This window comes from Contarinia nasturtii, unplaced genomic scaffold, assembly GCF_009176525.2.
Source record: "Contarinia nasturtii isolate CC-2019 unplaced genomic scaffold, AAFC_CNas_1.1 Cnas_scaffold_285, whole genome shotgun sequence".
Taxonomy (NCBI): Eukaryota; Metazoa; Arthropoda; class Insecta; order Diptera; family Cecidomyiidae; genus Contarinia; species Contarinia nasturtii.
Window position 1 is genome coordinate 249,580 of NW_022197640.1, and position 19,316 is coordinate 268,895.

Consider the following 19,316-nt stretch of genomic DNA (forward strand, 5'->3'; position numbering starts at 1 on the left):
CAAACTATCACGCGAAAACTAATTTCACAGTTGAGTTAGGCAAATGAAAATACTTTTTTTTTCCGCTAAAAACGAACCGAGGCAGAGCGGGCGAGAGGCGAGGAGAGAAAGAGAAATGGTAACATCAACAACCAACAACATTCCAATGCATATATGAAACTCAAATTACTAAAGGTGCTTTTGGAGTATGTATTAGATGCGATGCGACATGAATTGAGGAAAAAAGAGCAAAAAAAGATACAAACATTTTTAACATGACTTTTTTTCTCTTTCGAGCATTTCAGTAGAACTGAACACTTTTTTGGCGTTTGATAACAAGATTTTATTGAAATCGTTAAAATTCTCATTACTTGCGTTAACAAATTATCTCACACTACAGTTTTGTCATTGGACACAATCGAAATATGGAAATTACGCATGACTAAAATCATGATACATATAGTTCTGGAAGCAAATTAATAAATACATAGTTCCTAAATTTGAAAATTTAAGAGGGGGGGTTCTAAATCGGGGTAGGCAGAAAATTTTGGTAAACAATACGGTAGCAAATTGACAGAAGAGCTCTTCAACTGCGTGGGGGTAACAATCGTCTGGAGGGAGTAATCGGACTTGTAGCAGTGTCGAATATAGATATATTCAATATGCGATACAATATCGGAATCATCCTAGTATTTGGAAGTCTTCTATTGGGAGTAAGTAAAATTCATTCACCGTTGAACTTCGGGCACGCCAAAGAACAAACTGTACACATTTGTGAAAAGATGCAGGTTTTGTGGTGGTGAGATCGAATTCGATCAATGGTCCATACCTTTTCCCTGCCAACATTTATTATTACTACTCAATAAAGCACCCAGTTTTTGGCGTGTACGTATTATTAGTTAATTGTGTATTAGGCCTATTACTATTAAGCGTATAGATCTTCGGGTGGAGGTGGGGGAGGTTTTGGATTTTTAAGTAGCGGGGTGGACTTGATTTTGTCGATTAACATAATAAAGTTCTTATGTCTTGCCACTATTTATTCAGAAATAAATTGAAAACAAAACTTAATTTTTATTCCTTCAAAATAAATATTCGGTGTAGAACTAGTCGGAAATAAAATAAAACGATGCAAATAAAATACTTGTGTACTGCTATCATGATAGAATTGTTCCCTTGGATTGGAAAGAAATAGCAGATCTATTTTTATCTAAATACTGTTTATTATCATCAAAAATTGCTTTTTCATTATTTGTAAAGCCAATTACCGCTCTTCTGAGGGCACCTCTTAACAAAGTGATGTCTATTTATAAAAGTATCTTTTATACGTCTGATGTTCAAAAGTAGTAACAGAAGTTCTAGTAAACATTCGGTGTCTCATTTGCAAATATAAATAAGTGTTAAAATCTTTGCATGCACACTACAAAATGGTATGAGATGAACACCGGGTTTCATCATTCACCATCATTGTGTGTATCGTTTGCATTTCGGTTTGTTTGGTAGAAAGTTAGTGCTTTCAAATATCACTTAAGAGCCTGTTTAAACAAGCGACGAAAATTAAAAACGACACTTTTCCCCAACGTAAAACACATAATAACTAAGAGTGTTTCCAATTGAGCATTTCTCTATTAAATATTTCATTGCTCTGTATGTTTAACACCGACTTGTGCGGGCCGTATATTTCAGGTTTTGAGCGTTACAACTGTGTGGTTGGTGTGTTGGCATTTCTTTTCTCGCTTCAAGTTTCATTCTTCTCTTTTTGCTGTCTCTCTTTCACTTTCTTCGTTTGTACTTTTCCTTCGACTTCTTTCGTCGTTGTTAGTTTCGAATTCACATCGAAAGTTTTGCCGAGTGTTTGGTTCACTTTTTTACATACGACCAAAAAGAAAGAGAAATAGAGCGAGATAGAGAGAGGCAACAGTATACACGTGCTTAAAAATGCTGAAATGATGAGAAAAGCGCGCCTTTGTGGGCTGAATGTGTTTTTCTTCTTTTGCCGAGACGAAAAAATGTTGTTGCAAACGAGCTGAGCGCTGAGAGTTTGTCTGTATGAATAGTGGTTTTTCGTTTTTTGCTTGACTCTTTCTTTTGTTGGTGTGTATTCATTCGTTAGGTATGATGCGGTTTTCGGTAACAATCACCTAGAGAAATGTCATGCACAACGTGAGACAGCAAAAGTGAGAGAAGAAAAAAGAAACTTAGAACATTTCGTAAAATGCGAAAATAGAAGAGTGCCGAGCATAACATGCCACTTTAAAGTTGAATATAGCAAATCGCACAATTGTTGCTGTTCATTTGATCCAAGACATTTTTAGTCGCACACCGAATCTCAAGCAACACATATAAACGGATATGTTTACCATCCGTACGTAGTAGATCCTTTACACCTTGTGCAGAAATTGAAAGCGAGAATACAACTGGAAGAGAGAGAGAGAGAGAGAGAGAGAGAGAGAGAGAGAGAGAGAGAGATGTCACGATCCCATTCTATTTCGCAGCAAAATTTGGTAGAAAGATGCACAGTTGCAACGAAAAATCGCACACGAACCAAATCACAGTTCAACTCACAGAAATTTCACGTGCACCGTGTGTACCTCCTTTTTTTGTCATCTTACGTATAGCAATGTTGTCTTGGTGACATTTCGATGGCAGTGAGCAAGCAAAGGAATGCATGTCCCGTATTTTTTGTAAAACAGAAATTTTAACGCGGGGCGAGTTACATTTTGTACGCTCAGAGGGATTGTTATTCAAAGTACTGTCGTCTTTATTCATATTTAAAAGCGTTGAGATTTTGTGTGAGTATGTGTCGGGAGATCGAATCTTTTGTTATGCTTTACCTTCATCATATTTTTCGAGACTCGTACACTCCCGGTCGAACGAGTGACAAACTTTAACACTTATTCGCTCGAGTCTTTTCTCTTCCCTTCTCTCTCTCTCTCTCTCATTTTTTCTCCCACTTGCCACACTCACTTGACATTAAGTTAAAACATTCATTTTTATGACGAATAAAATTTTATTAGATGGAATAATTTTTTTTTGTTGTTGTTAGCATTTTACGAGTCATTGGTGGGCTACCACATCGATCGATCACTTGGTGGCATGCCACAGCTTATAACCGACATATATACATACCATTTGCTCAGTGTATTTTTGCATTCGTTGCTCTTGTTGATTCGTCTGATAGGTTTATTTCAATTGACGGAAGACAATTTCCACGTATCTTGAATTTTTGGTTCAATTTTCGTATTGTTTTGTAAAATACACAATTGTTTTTCATTTTGAGATAAAAGAAATAAATTGAATATTGTCATGTATTGTGACCAATCGTGTCCATTAAATTGAAATATAGATTTCGTGAAGAATTTGACCATTTGACACGGGAAAGATGTCTGAGATGTGAATCGATCGAAATCGAGGGTGAGCTTATAGAAAATTTAAAGCTAAAAAACCGAGTCAAGAGCATTGTGTGTTCAAAATCACCACATCGAAAATGTACGCCTCAAAACTGTGACGCTGAACTTTATCGCATCGACAATCAATTTATCACAGCCGAACAATTCAACATTCTCTTGTCTATTTGAATGGGGTAGAATAAAAACTACTTCTCGAAAAATGTTTAAACACGAAACCTAAAAAAAACTTTCAATGAAAAGTGAATCAATTTTTTTTCGTCCAATTGAAGTGAACCAAAAAAAAATTGTTCAATAAAAGTGAACCCAAAAAAAAAATTCATTTTAGTGTATTTTACACTGAAAAAACCGAGTGAAATTTTTTTTTTAGTTCACTTTTATTGAACAAAATTTTCTTGATTCACTTCAATTGGACAAAAAAAAATTGATTCACTTTTTATTGAAATTTTTTTTAGGTTTCGTTTTAAAATAGCAATTTTTCAAGAAGTAGTTTTTATTCTACCCCATTCATTTGTGGTGCGAGAACGCGTGCTCGTTTCGATTTTTCCCAACAATACAATAACAATCAAATAAAAATCAGCGCAACACATGGTTTATGTTTGTTTTTTTTTTTTTTTTGTGTGTTGAATGTTTCTTCGTTCTCATTCTGTGCTGCTCTTCGTTTTATTTACCAAGCCATATCGTCCGTGTGCCTTCAACACAATTTTCGACTATGACTCTTTTTTATGGAATGGGAAGGCAGGGAGACAATGGGGTGTGTGTTTTTTTCAGTCTCTCTGCATTGCATTTGTGGGAATGTCGTGTGTGTAAATCATCGCGCAAACCATCGATCCGACATCTTACCAAATAAATATTAAATAATAGATCGTATTTTCGAAGCTAAAAGACGAAAGTAGATTGCATATTGAAAGAAGAAGACATACACTCATTCGCCCAAAATAAAATGACAACTAGAGAATATTGAATGTCAGCATCCTTGGATTGGTCCTTATATTACAGTGTAATACTGTATATTTTATTTCAATTTCGTATCGGTTTGATGTTGACGTGTTTTTTTTTTGACGCGCTCTTTTTTCTCCCTTTCTTGCTCCGTCTCTTTCTCTTGCTCCGTCTCCTTGCATTCGCTCACATTGGAAGCCTTGAAAATTGACATGAAATAACCGAACTACATTTCATAAGTGAATCGCGTGCTAAATTCTATTCAGTGCACATTTACGATAGGCGCAGCAAATTCACTTGCCGGAATTGATGATCGAAAAATGAAAATAAAATGAAACTGAATGGAAAGCGGATGTATTGAAAGAGAGATAGAGAGAGAGAAAGCGAATCAAATACATTTTGTTTGCTTTGCACGAAAGATTTTTCATTTTCGTGTGTTTAAAAAAGCCAAAGAATTTTCTATTCGTGAAAATATTGATGAACTTTTATGCCGCCGCAAAAGACACATCGCAAACCAGTTTTTTTTAGTGCGTGCATCAATGTCGTCTTTTTATTGAAAATATTCAACAATATATGCTTATTGCGGTTTTTTTGCCATTTGTTTTCTTAACATTCTTTACTGTTATCAATGTCTCCTGTCGATCTTGAATGTTTGATTTTGAATGAAATGACGGGATCAATCGGAAACCGTATCATTGATTTACAATTGAATATATAATATTTTGAACTTTAGTATTTTATATAGATTTTTATACAAAATTCAATTTTAATAAACTAAGAAAAATAATTGAAAATGCTTCTTTGTTACTTATAGCTCATAAGCTCAGCTCGATTACCTTTATTTGAGAAATAAATGTTGATAGTGATGTCGCACGGCTCATGTAGAATTCCGTCGGAATATAAATTATGGTGAAATTGTAATATGGATTTTGTGTGCTTTCTTTTCTTTTCATTGTCAATGGAGAAAGAGACACAAACACATGCGTTTTGTGATGCTGTCTCTCTCTCCCTATCCGTGTATGGTGTGCTTGATTACCCAAAATTGTGAACATTTTGTTTGCTCGAATGACACTTATTGGTCGCATATGTGTGATGTGTTCAAGTGGAATATTTGTTGTCGTTTCAAATCCATATTATTACCTTCTATCGTTTTATTTTTCGGTCCTTATATTTCTTCATGTCGCTTTATAACTTTTTCTGCCCATTTTGTTATCGATCAAGTACACACATTCGAAGTCATTTTAAAATTTCAAACGAAATTCCAATGTCTGAAGAGCAATTGAAAAAAAAAGAATCCGATGGCACCGATGCATTTTCAGGTTTGATGTCAAGTAGTACGTTTCGTATGGTTCATTGTCTGATTGAACATAAAACGCACGAATGACTTCAATCGAATCGCAACAATTGATAAAAGTCATTTAAATGTATGGGTCTGAATACACTTTTATTTTCATTCGTGAGCTCGCAAAGAGATGCAAAGACGATCGGTGTAGAATAGTAATGAATCGCTTCATCAGATACAAAGACCAATGAAGCTGAAGACAAAAACTTTTTTTCGGTTATAAAAAAAACAGTGAAGTACTCTCTGACCAAAAATTAGCCGGTTCAAGTAGGACGAAAAAATGTTGTGCCTTTTTATGTGTTTACTCTTCAAAATGAATAGAAAATATACTGTTCATTTCCTTATTTTCTCATTACAAACAATTATGCGAGTTACATTGTGACCAAGCTAAGTTTATTTCCCTTGTAAATTTGTTTCATTATTCGTGATATTTGGGGGGAAGGAGAATGTACAGTATGTTGAGATGAGCATCGGACTGTCGAAGGGAAAGTACGAAAAAGAATGGAATAAGTGGCGTGGTAAAAACAATTTAATAACATAATTTACTTAACACAACGGAACAGCAACAGCACACTTCGGCACAATGAAAAAAACAAGTTAACAGGCAAAATTGAAGGGGCAACAGAAAAAACAGCAACAAGGACGTCGAAGACGACGACGATGATGATGACGAGAATTTCAAAGTATTTCTATAAAATGTAAATAATAAATGACCGCAAGCCAAAGTAGTAATGGGTTGCAATGAAGCGAAGTAAACGTATACACAAACGAAGTGAGAGAACGACGATGGGAGACAGAGAAATGCGGCGAACGAAAAAGAAAAATGTAAATCAGAATGGGAGAGAAAAACAGAAGAAAATTTTGAAAACAACGACAACAAAAACGACATCATATCAAAATTAGTTTACTCATAGTACACTGGGGACATGCATTGAATAATATGCTGGAGATTACGATAAACGATGGCCAAGAGACGATACACACATCAGTGCCATGCAAACGAATCCAAGCGTCGATAAAAGTACTGAACGCTTCTGTAAAACACGTTTTTGCCCCTCGCACACACACACACACACCCGGTTATGAACAAAAAAGATTTCTACTGTTGTGATCTGGCCATTTTCTTTGTGCCATTTATTCGCCAACTTTTCTGCTTCATTCATCTGCTTCATCATTCCTTGAATGATTCACTCTTTTTATTTCACTTTTTAACTCTTTCTCTTTGTATTTTTTACACGACACTGCCTTCAATTCTTTTGAAGTACAGAAGCATTGGTCTTTTGTTTTGCTCACAATTCTCCCGTTGTGGCGATTGCTCATAACTTAACCCTTTTTTTCCTCTTTTCGACAAATGGTTGAGTTTGTGTCGCTTTCACGCTTATTTTTCCCTCTTATCCTGTTAATAATATTTACTTTAAGAGAGAGAGAAAAAACGCTCTCGCTTTTTTTATAAACCAATTTTGTATCCAATTTTTTGTTGCTCTCGTTCAGTGCTGACTTTTTTTTTATCGATGGCTATTGTTATCGTTGTTGCTTCGAAGTGGATTTTTCTCTAGTGCATTTTGCCCATGATTGCCCATTTTGCCTTGTCGTTTGGTATTATTGAAGTGTCTTGATATGCTGGCGGTGTGTGTTGGACTGTTGGTACTGTATGGAAGTCACTCATTCTCACTTTTGTTCTTTACTAGCTATCTCGCACTCGCACCAGTTCACCACTGCACTGATTCGGGTGTCATGCGATTTTCAAATCAGATCCCTTGTACACTTGTACGATGAACACGTATTCAATATTCATACAACATTTTTCCTTGATGTTTGACAGGGAAGTCGATGTGAACAAACACGATCAAAATAAATGTGAAATGAATGGCCTTGTGTCGCGTGCAGAATGCATTTTTTACTTCTTCTTCTTCCTACGTTCTCTGTCTCTCTAGTTTTTTGCAATGCGATTTTTTTTTCCGTTACAATCTAATATACGCTCTCTGTCATTCTTGCTCTGAAACTCACTTCAAATGTATAAGGCAATAGATATTCAACTTTTTTTTCGCGCAAAATATGAATGTCTATTTTGTTTGTGTGTCGTTTCTCTTTTCGACGCGATCCGCACACATTTTATTATATCATGTAGATACAAAAAATGTACACAAGTCATGTGTGTATGTCATGTTCCTCTCTCGGAGTACTTTTCGGTGTTTTATTTTTTTCGCTTCAATTTCTTTTCACACTTTAATTATATCGAGATTTGCTGTGTGGTATGTGCTTGAAGTTCGATTTTTGTTGCATGCTTTCATTCGCTTACGAATCGCATTGTTTTCGTTTCTATTCTTGTGTTTGTTTTACGTTATTTGTGCACGCTGCCGCACATCGCCGTCATCGTCGTCTTCGTTTGCCCGAAAGTTCTTGTTAAATAGTTGAGAAATTATTTAATTCTTTGACTTTTTCATTCTTGTTCACCATTTGCTTTCGAGAAGGGTTTTTTAATTCTCTCTCTCTCTCTCTCTCTCTCTCTCTCTCTCTCTCTCTCGCTTAGTCGGTGTAATGCGTGACCTAACATACCGTCACATTTTTCACGTTTTTCTTTTAATCGTTTCCCAAGCATTTCTCTCTTCTTTTTTTCATTCGCTCCACATGAATGTGTGTCTACTTTTCTTGGTCTTTTTCTTGTGCTTGTGTGTGTGTTTGACTTCGACCAGGCCGTTTCCAAACGCGCGCCCGCCGTCTACAACAACAAAAACAAAAACTTGTTGTAATGTGCCTCTTTCTGCTTCTTTATTTATGTGAACTACATGAAAACATGATTTTTAATTTAAAACAGAAAAAGGCTGCAACAATAACACAAAGAGAAAAAAAATATATATATATGTATATATTTTTTTTGTTCGTTCATTTCGCGTTTGAATAACACAACGAGCAAATGAACAGCAACAATAACGCCAATTAAAATGTGAATTTGAACATGGGGAAAATCGGGCCACATTTTTCATGCACATTTCGTTCGTCGCTCGACTCACTGTTTGTTGCCACTGTTATTGTTGTCCTGTCGCTGTTTTCTCTTTCTTTGTTTCTCTCTCTCTCTCTCTGTCTCCTTCTCTCTGTGTTCTGCAAGTCTCTTTTTACATTTTATTAGTTGAATTGAATTGGCTTGGTTAATATGGAGAGGGTCGGGGGAGACTGAGAGAATGAGGAAAGTATTAGATAAACAAACAAACTAGAAAAATTAAGTTAAGATTTGTGTTGTTTTTTTTATTCTGTTTTGTTTTGCGTCTGTTGTTTTATGTCCTATTGGCATTCACATACAAACCCTCCACTCACTTACTCTGTATCGAATTTGGCCGAATGCAGATCAATCGAGTATCTGCTACCGAAAATAAACAACACTTCGATCAACCCCCTAAAGCACAAAAAAACATACAAATTATGCGAATGAGGGAAGAGAGGAGCAAAAAAACTTCAAAGTGTAGCTAAAAAGTCCAATTGGTTGTCGTGCCAAAATGAAACTTTACCGCTTTTTTGTTATTGTTGTTGCTTTTTTTGTTTCGCTCCGACGTTATGTTTTTAGAGTCGATTTGTCGTCTAATTTTATGTCACACGGACATGAGCTCATTGCCAAATGTGAATCCATTTACCATTAGTTTCGAGTTCGGCTAAGTAAAAGCTCTTGGTTTGTCTACTCTGTACTTCTGTTTTATCTCTCTTTCTTCTTCTCACACTCTCTCCCTTTCTCTCTCTCTCGGTTTTGATTATTTGTTTGTTTGTTCGTTGCACAGGAAAACGAGAGCAATTATTTTGAATGAATAAACTATTCGCTGGGTGTCGGCCCCATTTGTGTATACTTATATTCACTGATTTTGAATCTTTGAAAATGTCCACTTTTTTACCTTGGGCCAAAGAGCGAGAGAGAGAGAGAGAGTATGAGAGAGATAGAAAGATGTGCATTTGATAACGATCACGATTAATGCATCCGAAACAAATTCAACATATCTAAAATCGATGTAAATTTGGTGTTCTGGGTCAATCGCGTGAATATTACAAACGGATACTTCTATTTCGCCTGAATATATTGTCCAACCTACGCTTGCAAATCGACCGAAGAAGAAGAAGTAGAAAAAACAACCAAACGCCAATTTGAACGAGCTCTTTAAAATGATGACGTAAATATTTGTGTCTCCGGATGAAATTCTTTCGTTGAACATTTGCGAATTCATTTGAAGATGCCAACAAATCCAAATGAGAACGGGATCAAAGGAGCGAGATGGCAAATAGATGCCAAGTCTTGCATTCGAAGGCGAAAACTTGAAAATTTACACTTTTGTCCGTAGTGTATACGAAGCAAACACTCTCAGCACAATCGTTCAAAGAATTTATTTCTTGATAAACCGAAGATTGAACGAAGAAACTCAAAGAAGAGAGGACAGAATCGAAAAATTGGGATGAAAACAAAACGTTGAAAGAAAGCAGATAAAACATCAGCAATATATGTCTCTGTTCGCATTGACTCAAGAGTATATTATTTTATAATCACATAAAAACAATAGCCAGTGGCATTTGGTCCATTTGAGCATCTTCAAATGAAATGAAATGTAATGGGCTCATTTGAAGTTTAACAACACTTTTCATTGAAATCAAATGATTCAGCTTTGATGGCAAAAGGGGCGACAACATGGAAAAATGTAAGGGCACGCAGATGGATGGAATATAATGGTCCACACAATTTGTCGTCAGCCAACAATACGATGGGCAATAATAACACCAAATAAACGTGAAAGATTTGGCTCACTTCAATAAAATAAATGGCTTTATTCATTTGAAATCCGCGAAACGGCTTTATCTTTATCATCGAATAGTACTATTTCTTGTCTAAGAGCTATGGAATGGCTTGTGTGAGCTAAGTGAAAAAAGGAAGAAATTGTGATAACGAAAGAAAAACCGGAAACTCCAAACGTTAGATATCCAAGTGTAAAATGAGAACATACGTTTGAAAGTGGAGTTTTTTTTTAATAAGGATTGATCTTTTTGCACAATCGTTTTTCGAATTTTTCGCGTGACTGTGCGTATAAACGAAGCTGTTTTGTAAAAATATAACTTTTTTAAAACCAATTTTGTATTTGAAAAAAAAATTACATGAATTTTACTGTTATTGCCTATAACGACGTCCGAATGTTTCATAATAGTTTCATTACTACATTTCACAGATTATGAACAAAATATTGTCTGTTTTTGATCGTCGTCATAAATAAACCCGAATAAATGTCAATCTTAAGTTTTCCAAGCCTACATAAGCCGGTACGAAAATTCTTTAAATTTGCCAGTGTATTTTCAATTAATTTTCATCTCTAAAAACACTACATGAACAGTTAATTGCACTGAAAAAACTAAGGTTATGGTATTTGACAACACCGTGTTGTAAATGCTTACATTCCAACAAATGTTGTGAAGTAGCCAACAATTGTTGTCGTTGTGAATACATATAATATATGATGTTAGATGAGAACAATTTTGTAGAACATGCGTACGCACGAACAGTAGTGTCCGTACAAGCAATGGTGTTGGCTCCACCACAATTACGATAAAACTTAACATAAATACATAATAAACGCACAAAATACTCAGAATGCACCCAACATTCAATCTAATTGCAATCATATTTACACTTTCGATCACTTTTTTTCTTCACTTTTCAATCAATTTCGAGACTGAAATTTTGATTCAAACCAAAATAGGCACTTTCAAAACAATAAATAACATTAATTGTGAAATCAGTTTTCTTATGACCGCATTTAAACACCAAGTGATGAACGATAATAATAGTAACACTATATGCCGATTTTTGTTGCACACCGTGAAATGTTGGATGCTTTAATCATTTGCACGGCATGAAGAAGCAACACCTAATATAAAAAGATACACTCATTTTCTGTGTAAGATAAAGAAAATAAATTGCACATACAAGAGCCCATTTGTCCATTGATATCTCTCGATCTGATGCGATTTCAGCTATATATAGTTGTTTAATGATGCTAAACACCAAAAGCAAAACTGTGAATTTCGAGAAAACACAGACCAAATGAGAATTTGATTGCTGTGTGTATACGAGAACAGTGTCGCCGCTACCAATCATGATGGTGTGATGAGGATGTTTTCACCAGCAACAGTGCAACGCTATGACCAACGAACACAAAATGAATGGCAGTGACGAAATTACAGCAATATAGTTACAACAACTCAAAATGTCCCGAACTAAAAGTGAAAATTAGACGATAAACTTAATGGCAGATCGTATAAATAATTTTATTCTTTTTTTAAACCATTTGTCTCTCAACCTATGTTCCACATCGTCACTTCCCTTAATTTCGATATAAAGCTTAACACTTTAGATGCTTTTATTTGTGTCGTTCTCGTCCATGCGTCCGTTTGGTATATGCACTTTCGATGCATAAAAGGAGATCGGGTCGGGATTTTCGACGAATGAAAAGGGGTGGGGGGAATGGCTGGTAGAAAAACGCGTGACATTGCACATCTAGCCAAGAACAAACAATCGCATATTTTCTTGTCGAATTTCCCTTGTTTTACACGCTCCATTTTCATCACATTCTCTCATTGTCGCATTAACGATAATGGCCAGTTTCGAACTAAATGATTTCATTTTGAACCATTTCAAATAGTTGGCAATTTAGTTTGGATGACAAAAAATAGTAAATGATTGGGTGTTTGACACAGAAAAAAAGAACAAAACGTTTTGTACAGCTTCATCAACACCAATTTTTGGAACATATTTTATTTCATTTGCTATGAGTGTAGAAGAACGTTGGAATGAATGTGACACTGTTCAATACATCGTATGCACAAAACAGTCCTTCTTTTGACAATAAAATGAATTGAATTCTTTGTGAAAATTTATTGTAGTTAAGATCAGACACGTTTTCTCAAAGCCACATGTGTGAGGAGGAGAGTTCTGGCCTATATATTTTGCTTCCTGCACACATATTGCTTTGAGAAACAGTCTCTGGTTAAGTTTACAAGCTCAAATAATAGACTTCGAATTTTCATTGATTTCCACAGCTTCTAAATGAATATCAGTGAAAAAGTCCCCACTTTATAATTCGAAAAAGAAAATATTGTCATTCGAAAAAATAACGAAAGAGTTTAAAAGAATTTTGTCAGTAAGAAGTGTTCACTGTTCACCCATTAGATCAGAGAGTGAGAACCTGGTGACTGGCAGTCAAAATGTGGTCAACTTTTATGTTTCCTAAACGAAAATTCGTGCAGTATCGAATATAGAAAAAAGTATGACAAAGCGAAAGCTGCAAAGATCATTGTCCGAATCGTTTGTTGAATCGTTTATTTATTTGAATTTCAGCGGTTAAACTCATTTACATTATGGTTTATTTTTTCTTTTGTGCACGAATATTTGGGTGAGAAATGCATGTTATTTTTTTTTTTCTCTTCTTCGTTATTTTTTGGGAATAATAAAATGAAAATAAATCACGCATGATAATGCGATGGTCGAGCAGGCGAACGACAGGGCAACAATAAAAAAAATGTCGGTGTGCAAGCGTTGTTACACACACAAAAAATGTGGCTGATTGTAATAAATTGGTTGGGAATGGTGAATCAACGGTTAGTTGCTACTTGATAATTTCCATGTTTTGAAGCCGAAACAGCACGGGCTCTACAGCCATCATTTTTAAATTACATGATAAATGAATGTACGAGTGTCCATAAATTGAATGGCATTTAGTTTCATACCTGTTATTTTAAAAACAATTTCAATTGCTGTTCTGTATTTCTTTTTTTTGGGTGAGTACCAAAATGGATATTTTTTTCACATTTGGGTGTCGTCGTCGTCATTTTTATACATTACCCTATTCGCACATCGCTCTTTCTTCTTGCCGATTGACGTAGACATTTTTTGTCGGTTTGTTGTTGTCTGCATGCCACACCGATCAACAAAAACACAGAGAAACTGACCCGAAAAACTCACTACAGTCATTCATTATTCCATGCATTTTGTGGCCACAGAACATCAACAAATGAATCTTCAACCAATCGTGTAAATTGCCATTGCTAATTTAGTTTTGCGTTTGTGTCTGTGTGTGTGTTTTTTTTGTTTCCTTCATCGAAAATCATGAGATTGCGTTTATCAACATTTTTACACAACCATTTAACATTTCATTATAATTTTATTTTATTTGTATTTTCGTCAGTTTTCTTGCATTCTGTGCACGTCTCCGCCTTCCCTTCGTGTGAAAATAAAAATGTTGTTCGGCACAAACCATTTGAGAAAAGACAAAGAGAATGAGCGGAAAAAAGAGCAAAAAAGTACTTGCTTTCTTTTCTATTTCACCGACAACCGCTAGCTGAAATGTAAATTGTTCAATATGCATTTTACTGTTACGTTTAGCGGTGAAATGGAAGAGACAACAGTGAAACAAACAAATTGCAACGTGAAAAAAAGGCGGCCAGCATTTCTATATAAATATGGAAAATAAAACGGAATAAAATTAAATAAAATGCGCTTCGTGCAAATAAAAGAATTATAGCGGTGCAATTTGGAGAATGAGCAATGGAATGAAGCACACACCAAACCAACTTACACGGGACCAAACCGACTAAATGTAAAATTCAAAGAGCTTCATTCAACTTGTCTTAGCTTCATCAAGTTGCTTAATAGTTTTGGATTCTATTTTTCTTCGTTCTGTTTTCTATTCATTTCGGCGGTTTATTTTTGTTTCTCGTTCATCTGGCCGTGCGCGTATTTGCGTTTAGAGTTCGTTTGAGTGTGTGTGTGTGTGTTGTTTCGTCATTTGGTTAAACAGATTACAGCAAGAGAAACATTAAAGAATAACTGTCGTAACTGCTTTCGATAGCATCAACATCTCGTACAAAACAATCAAGAAACGGAGTTTCAAACAGAACAAACGTCTTATTCACACACACACAAACACCAACTCTACCAGCGAAATGAATGCAAGTGCCGAAATTATTCTGATGTTGGATTCTTTCGTGCGCGTCGCATTTCTTCTCTCCTCCTTCTCTCTCTCCCTCACACACACACAAATTCTCAATACAAATGCCTGCACCGAAGTAAAAACAACGAAAGACAAAAAAAAATAATAACAACAACAAAGCGCCCATGAATGTAACGTCGTTTGATGGCCAATTTAAGGCATTCCATTGAAAATATTCTATTTAAATTTTGTATATATTATTCAAGTCAGTCACATAACAATTGTCGATGTGCATTTTGTTCTTAGGATTGATATTGTTGTTGGTGCTCTTTGGTCGTTGTCGTCATCGTTGAGCATGTGGTATGTTAAAAGTTCATGTTTTTGCGGGGACGGTGGCGACACACGTGAAATGAATGTATTCAGTTTTCGGGTCTTTCTCTCTCTCTCTGTCTCTCTCTCTCTTTCTCTCTCTCTCTCTCTCTATAGACTATATATATATTCTTGTTGATTGTTTTTCCATATATAAATTTTTTTGCCCGCCATTTCTACTCTCTCATTCGCTTTGCTTGCAGTTGAGTGTCTCCAGTTATTTTCATTATTTCTTCCATCGTAATTTAAATGGTATAAACAGTCATTTCCTTTCTCTCTCTCTTACTCTCCGTCTATTTCTTTGTTTCTCTCGCTCCAACCAAATTTCTCTCTCCATTTTCCACACATGAGCAACCATTTTGCCATTTCCCGAAACGTTCCTATATGTTTTTATTTAATTTTTTAAATTGCCCCTCAACAACAACGAGAAAAAAAATGAAAGACAACATTTCGACAATAAACGTATATTTTTATCTAGTAAATTTGGTCGATAAGTACATTCATGCGAATGTCGTCGAACACACTGTCGACTTCTTTTATTAAGCAAAACACAGTTGAAATGGATTAGAAAGAGTTGCCTTTGCTCAATGGAGAAGAAAACTGAGACCAAGAAAAACTCTGAGGATACATTTGAAGCATGGTGAAATTACTGTGCGAATACATCGATATGCTGTGACAACAGATTGCCTGAGAAATGGCACAGCCAAAGTGGTTCGTATGGTGATACATTAAAATGTAGTTGAGTTGAATTGGCCTGCTTTAAATTAGATGACAATGAGAATATTGTGTGCCATTTGTATAGGCGAAAATGTAGCAACTTTTAAATGGTTCATCAATTTTGATGAAAAAAATGTCAAAATAAAACGAAAAAACAAAATATACGTTCAAAAGAGAACGATTGAAACGATCAAAAATTTATATTTTAACTCGACATCATTTCAATTTTATTCAAGACATTTCATACGATGTCGTTACGAAAATCATAGAAAAAAGAAGCAAATAAGTGAGAGAGGGGGGCTGTAATCGCATTTTTGATGCACTTTTCATTTCGTTTCAACATTGTTGATCATTCCTTTGTTGCAAATCCTTTACAATCGCATTATTTTTCTGTACAATTTGTCTTTTCCTCTTCTGCGATTCTTTCTCTGGTTGTACATTTCAAGAATTTTATTCACTTTCGACAAGAGTATTTGTTTCGTAAAAAACAATTTCTTCGAGATGATTCACGAATGATTTTTTTTACGTTTGAATTGCTGGTTGGCTGTTTTGTTCTCGAGCGTTTACAATGCACTGTTGTTGCGAATGATGATAATAATAGCAAAAGCTTGTAGATTTATGATTTTTGCCGAATCGGCCGGCTTTCGAATCACAATTCCATTTGGTTTAGTTAATAGTTTTCTGCATTATGATTTATTCAAAAGTCGGGTGTTTATTTTTTTTCTCGTTGAAGCCCTTCACAGTTTCGTCGCCTTGATAAATGCTAATTATGATAATTGGCGAAATTTATGGAGTCTTGAAAAAAAAACTGAAAAAAGCAACAAATTCTCAAACATTTGCATGTGGCTGGGGGTTCGAAATTCAGTTGGCCATCTTCAAACAGCAAATGAATGTGTATAATGATTCATTTTTTTTCTCGTCTAACTCTTTTTGGGTTCATGAAATACTTTTTGTGTTTGTGTAGATGATTTAAATATATAAACAAAATGCACTCAATCCCAAACATGCCACGCACTCACGTGCATATTCACACATTGAACTACACATGAAATCCAAATAATTCAAAGTGCTTTTGCTTAGCATTTGAACGAGAAAAAAACGGGTTCTCGTTTTTTTTCTATGGTTTTAGTTTATACGAAACATTTTTACATGTTATGAAAAAAGCCAACAAATGGAAAAATGTGGCTTAGATCCTTTTTTTTTGTAGGCAATTATTTGTGATCAACAATTTTTGGACCATTTTTTCCATTCGTGCCGTTTTTCGGTGGTTGCTTTTTCCACCGGTCAGTGCGGCGAATGAATTTTATGTATGAAGAAAATATTGTCTTCAACTGTCAGACATTTGAATGAAGTACACATGAAATGTACATGATGGAGTCCCGAGTAAATATTGTAGGTATTTTTTCCGGGATTCCTTTTTTTTGTTGCCTTTTGAAGTTATGAATTTTGCTCCGGTAATTTATCGATGTGGAAACGTATTGGACGCAACAAACCACATAATTCTTTTTTTCAGCTTATTTCAACACATTTTTCTATAATTCAAAATAAAATCATGATTTATATTTACGTGCATTTGAAGTTTGTTTTCTTTTTTGCTCGAAGGCCAGCTTATATATGTATTGGGCCCTCTTTGTATTGTAGAAAATTAAGGAAAATAACTTTCGTTTGACGATAAAAGCAGATTTGCGGCATGATAATAAACAAACAAAAAAATGTTAAAAAAATACCACCATGACGTGTACAAGTCATTACCGGGGGAGTAAAGCACAGAGTGGTGAAAACAAAAAAAGAATGTTTCGCTAATTGCGTATATTTATGAGAGAAATTATGCCAAATTACATATGTTAATACGGATACAGGTTTGGGTGTTTGAGAATAAACGAAGCGCGTCTTGCATGGAAATAGTTGATCCGGTATCTGGTTATAGCCAATGGCAATATGGTTCTAATGCAGCGCTTTTGAAATGTTAAACGAAACCAAAATCCCGAAACATGTCATATGTTTCAGTGAATATAATGTAAATTCACTCAAAAAATGTGGCTAATCAACGAAATTATCGCTGATAAAGTCAAACGAACCATTTATCAATTAGCATTTATAATAGAACTCATCCCATTGGAACCAAATCTATAAAATATAAGTTTAGTAGTCATTATTAAACGGGTTGATTCCGACAAAAGAACATGAACGTCGTCGTTTTATACAATTTTTTTCTCTCTCTTGTGATCTGTGTTTTTTTTTTTGCTAAAATTCACTTGGTAAAAATTTAATTTTCCAAATTAAAAATCGAAAATAGTAGGAGAGAATCCAAATTGAATCAAGAGTTAAGGGTAACAAAACACAGGAAGAATGAAGTTGAAAAGCGAAAAAGAGAGGGATAGAAAGGGAATGAAAAAAGAGCATTGAAACTTGCATCAACGAGCACTTTGAAACTAATTTAATCATATTTTTCTCTCTCTTTCTCGTTCCTTCCACACAAATGTCCGTCATCAGATGAGTGTGTGCGGGATTGTTTTTCCTTCTTCAAATTTGTTCCACTCTTCTATTTGCCACACTAATTTCGGTGCGTTTCATTCAATTTTTAGATGGCGAACCGATAAAGCTTCCGGATAACTTGGAAAGTTTACCACGTGCTGATCATTTTCCGACTCAACGACATCGCTGGAATACCAATGAGGTGAGTTTTATGTATTTGTGTTGTAATTTGCAATTTTCATCGATAGAGAAAAATGCACGGGGCGGCACAACCACGGTCGCGTGGTCATGTTCACACTTGACAAAAAAAAACACAAACGTCGAACGTAGAGCAACCGAAAAAGAATGGAAACAAAAAAAAAGTAGTGCCGTGAACAAATGGATAGCATAGAGCAAGTGAAAAAAATGACATGAAGAGACAAAATAATTTCAATGACTATCGACTTACGGAATTGAAAGTTCTTTGCCAGAAGAGTGGCCAGAATGTCGTAAAATCGTAACCAGCATATTCTCAACACTTGCACACATATAAAAAGAAATTTTTCCAGCCAGAGAGATTTGGAGAGGTGGAAAAAAAAGAGTTGCACACACTTTATGTGAATTTTTATAAATCAATTAGCTTAATTAACATTTTGAACTCGACCATTTGAACGGTTGCGATATGAACCGAAGTTTTTGGAGAAGAGAATAGGGCACACGATGATAGAGAGAGGGGGGGAGACGATGGCAGAATAGACCACTTGGTAAAAATGTAAGAATGAAGGAAAGCAGTGTGGTTCATCGCCTAACTGAACATAACATTAATGAAATGTACTTGAGCGAATCCTACCGAATTTTTCACTAAATAATAAAATTTATGAAAAAAACACTGCTAAACGGCGTGTACCGTCGCTTCTTCTATTTTCTCATGGTGTGTGTGTGCGTCACTGGTCGTGATGAGAGTGTGGTTGTCCATGCACAACAAGTATTCGACGTGTTTTTTTCTCCCTCAGAAATTTGTTTCTTGCACGTTCATCGAGTGAACTGAAGTCAACCGTGCATTTTTTTATTCAATCCAGATTATCTGGACAGCATTTATATAACAAAATATATGTAGAGAGAGAGAGAGAGAGAGAGAGAGAGAGAGAGAGAGAGAGAGAGAGA

At 35.3% G+C, this 19,316-nt stretch overlaps 1 protein-coding gene across 7 annotated transcripts in view; it reads left to right on the forward strand.

Annotated features, from left to right (window-relative positions):
• Positions 1-19,316, forward strand: part of LOC116337509 (calmodulin-binding transcription activator 1) — a 198,883-nt gene that overhangs the window by 145,785 nt on the left and 33,782 nt on the right. For all 7 annotated transcript variants that reach the window (XM_031762121.1, XM_031762126.1, XM_031762127.1 and 4 more), the window contains one exon: positions 18,284-18,375. In XM_031762121.1, the coding sequence (XP_031617981.1) occupies positions 18,284-18,375 (92 nt within the window). The remainder of the gene's footprint in view (positions 1-18,283; positions 18,376-19,316) is intronic.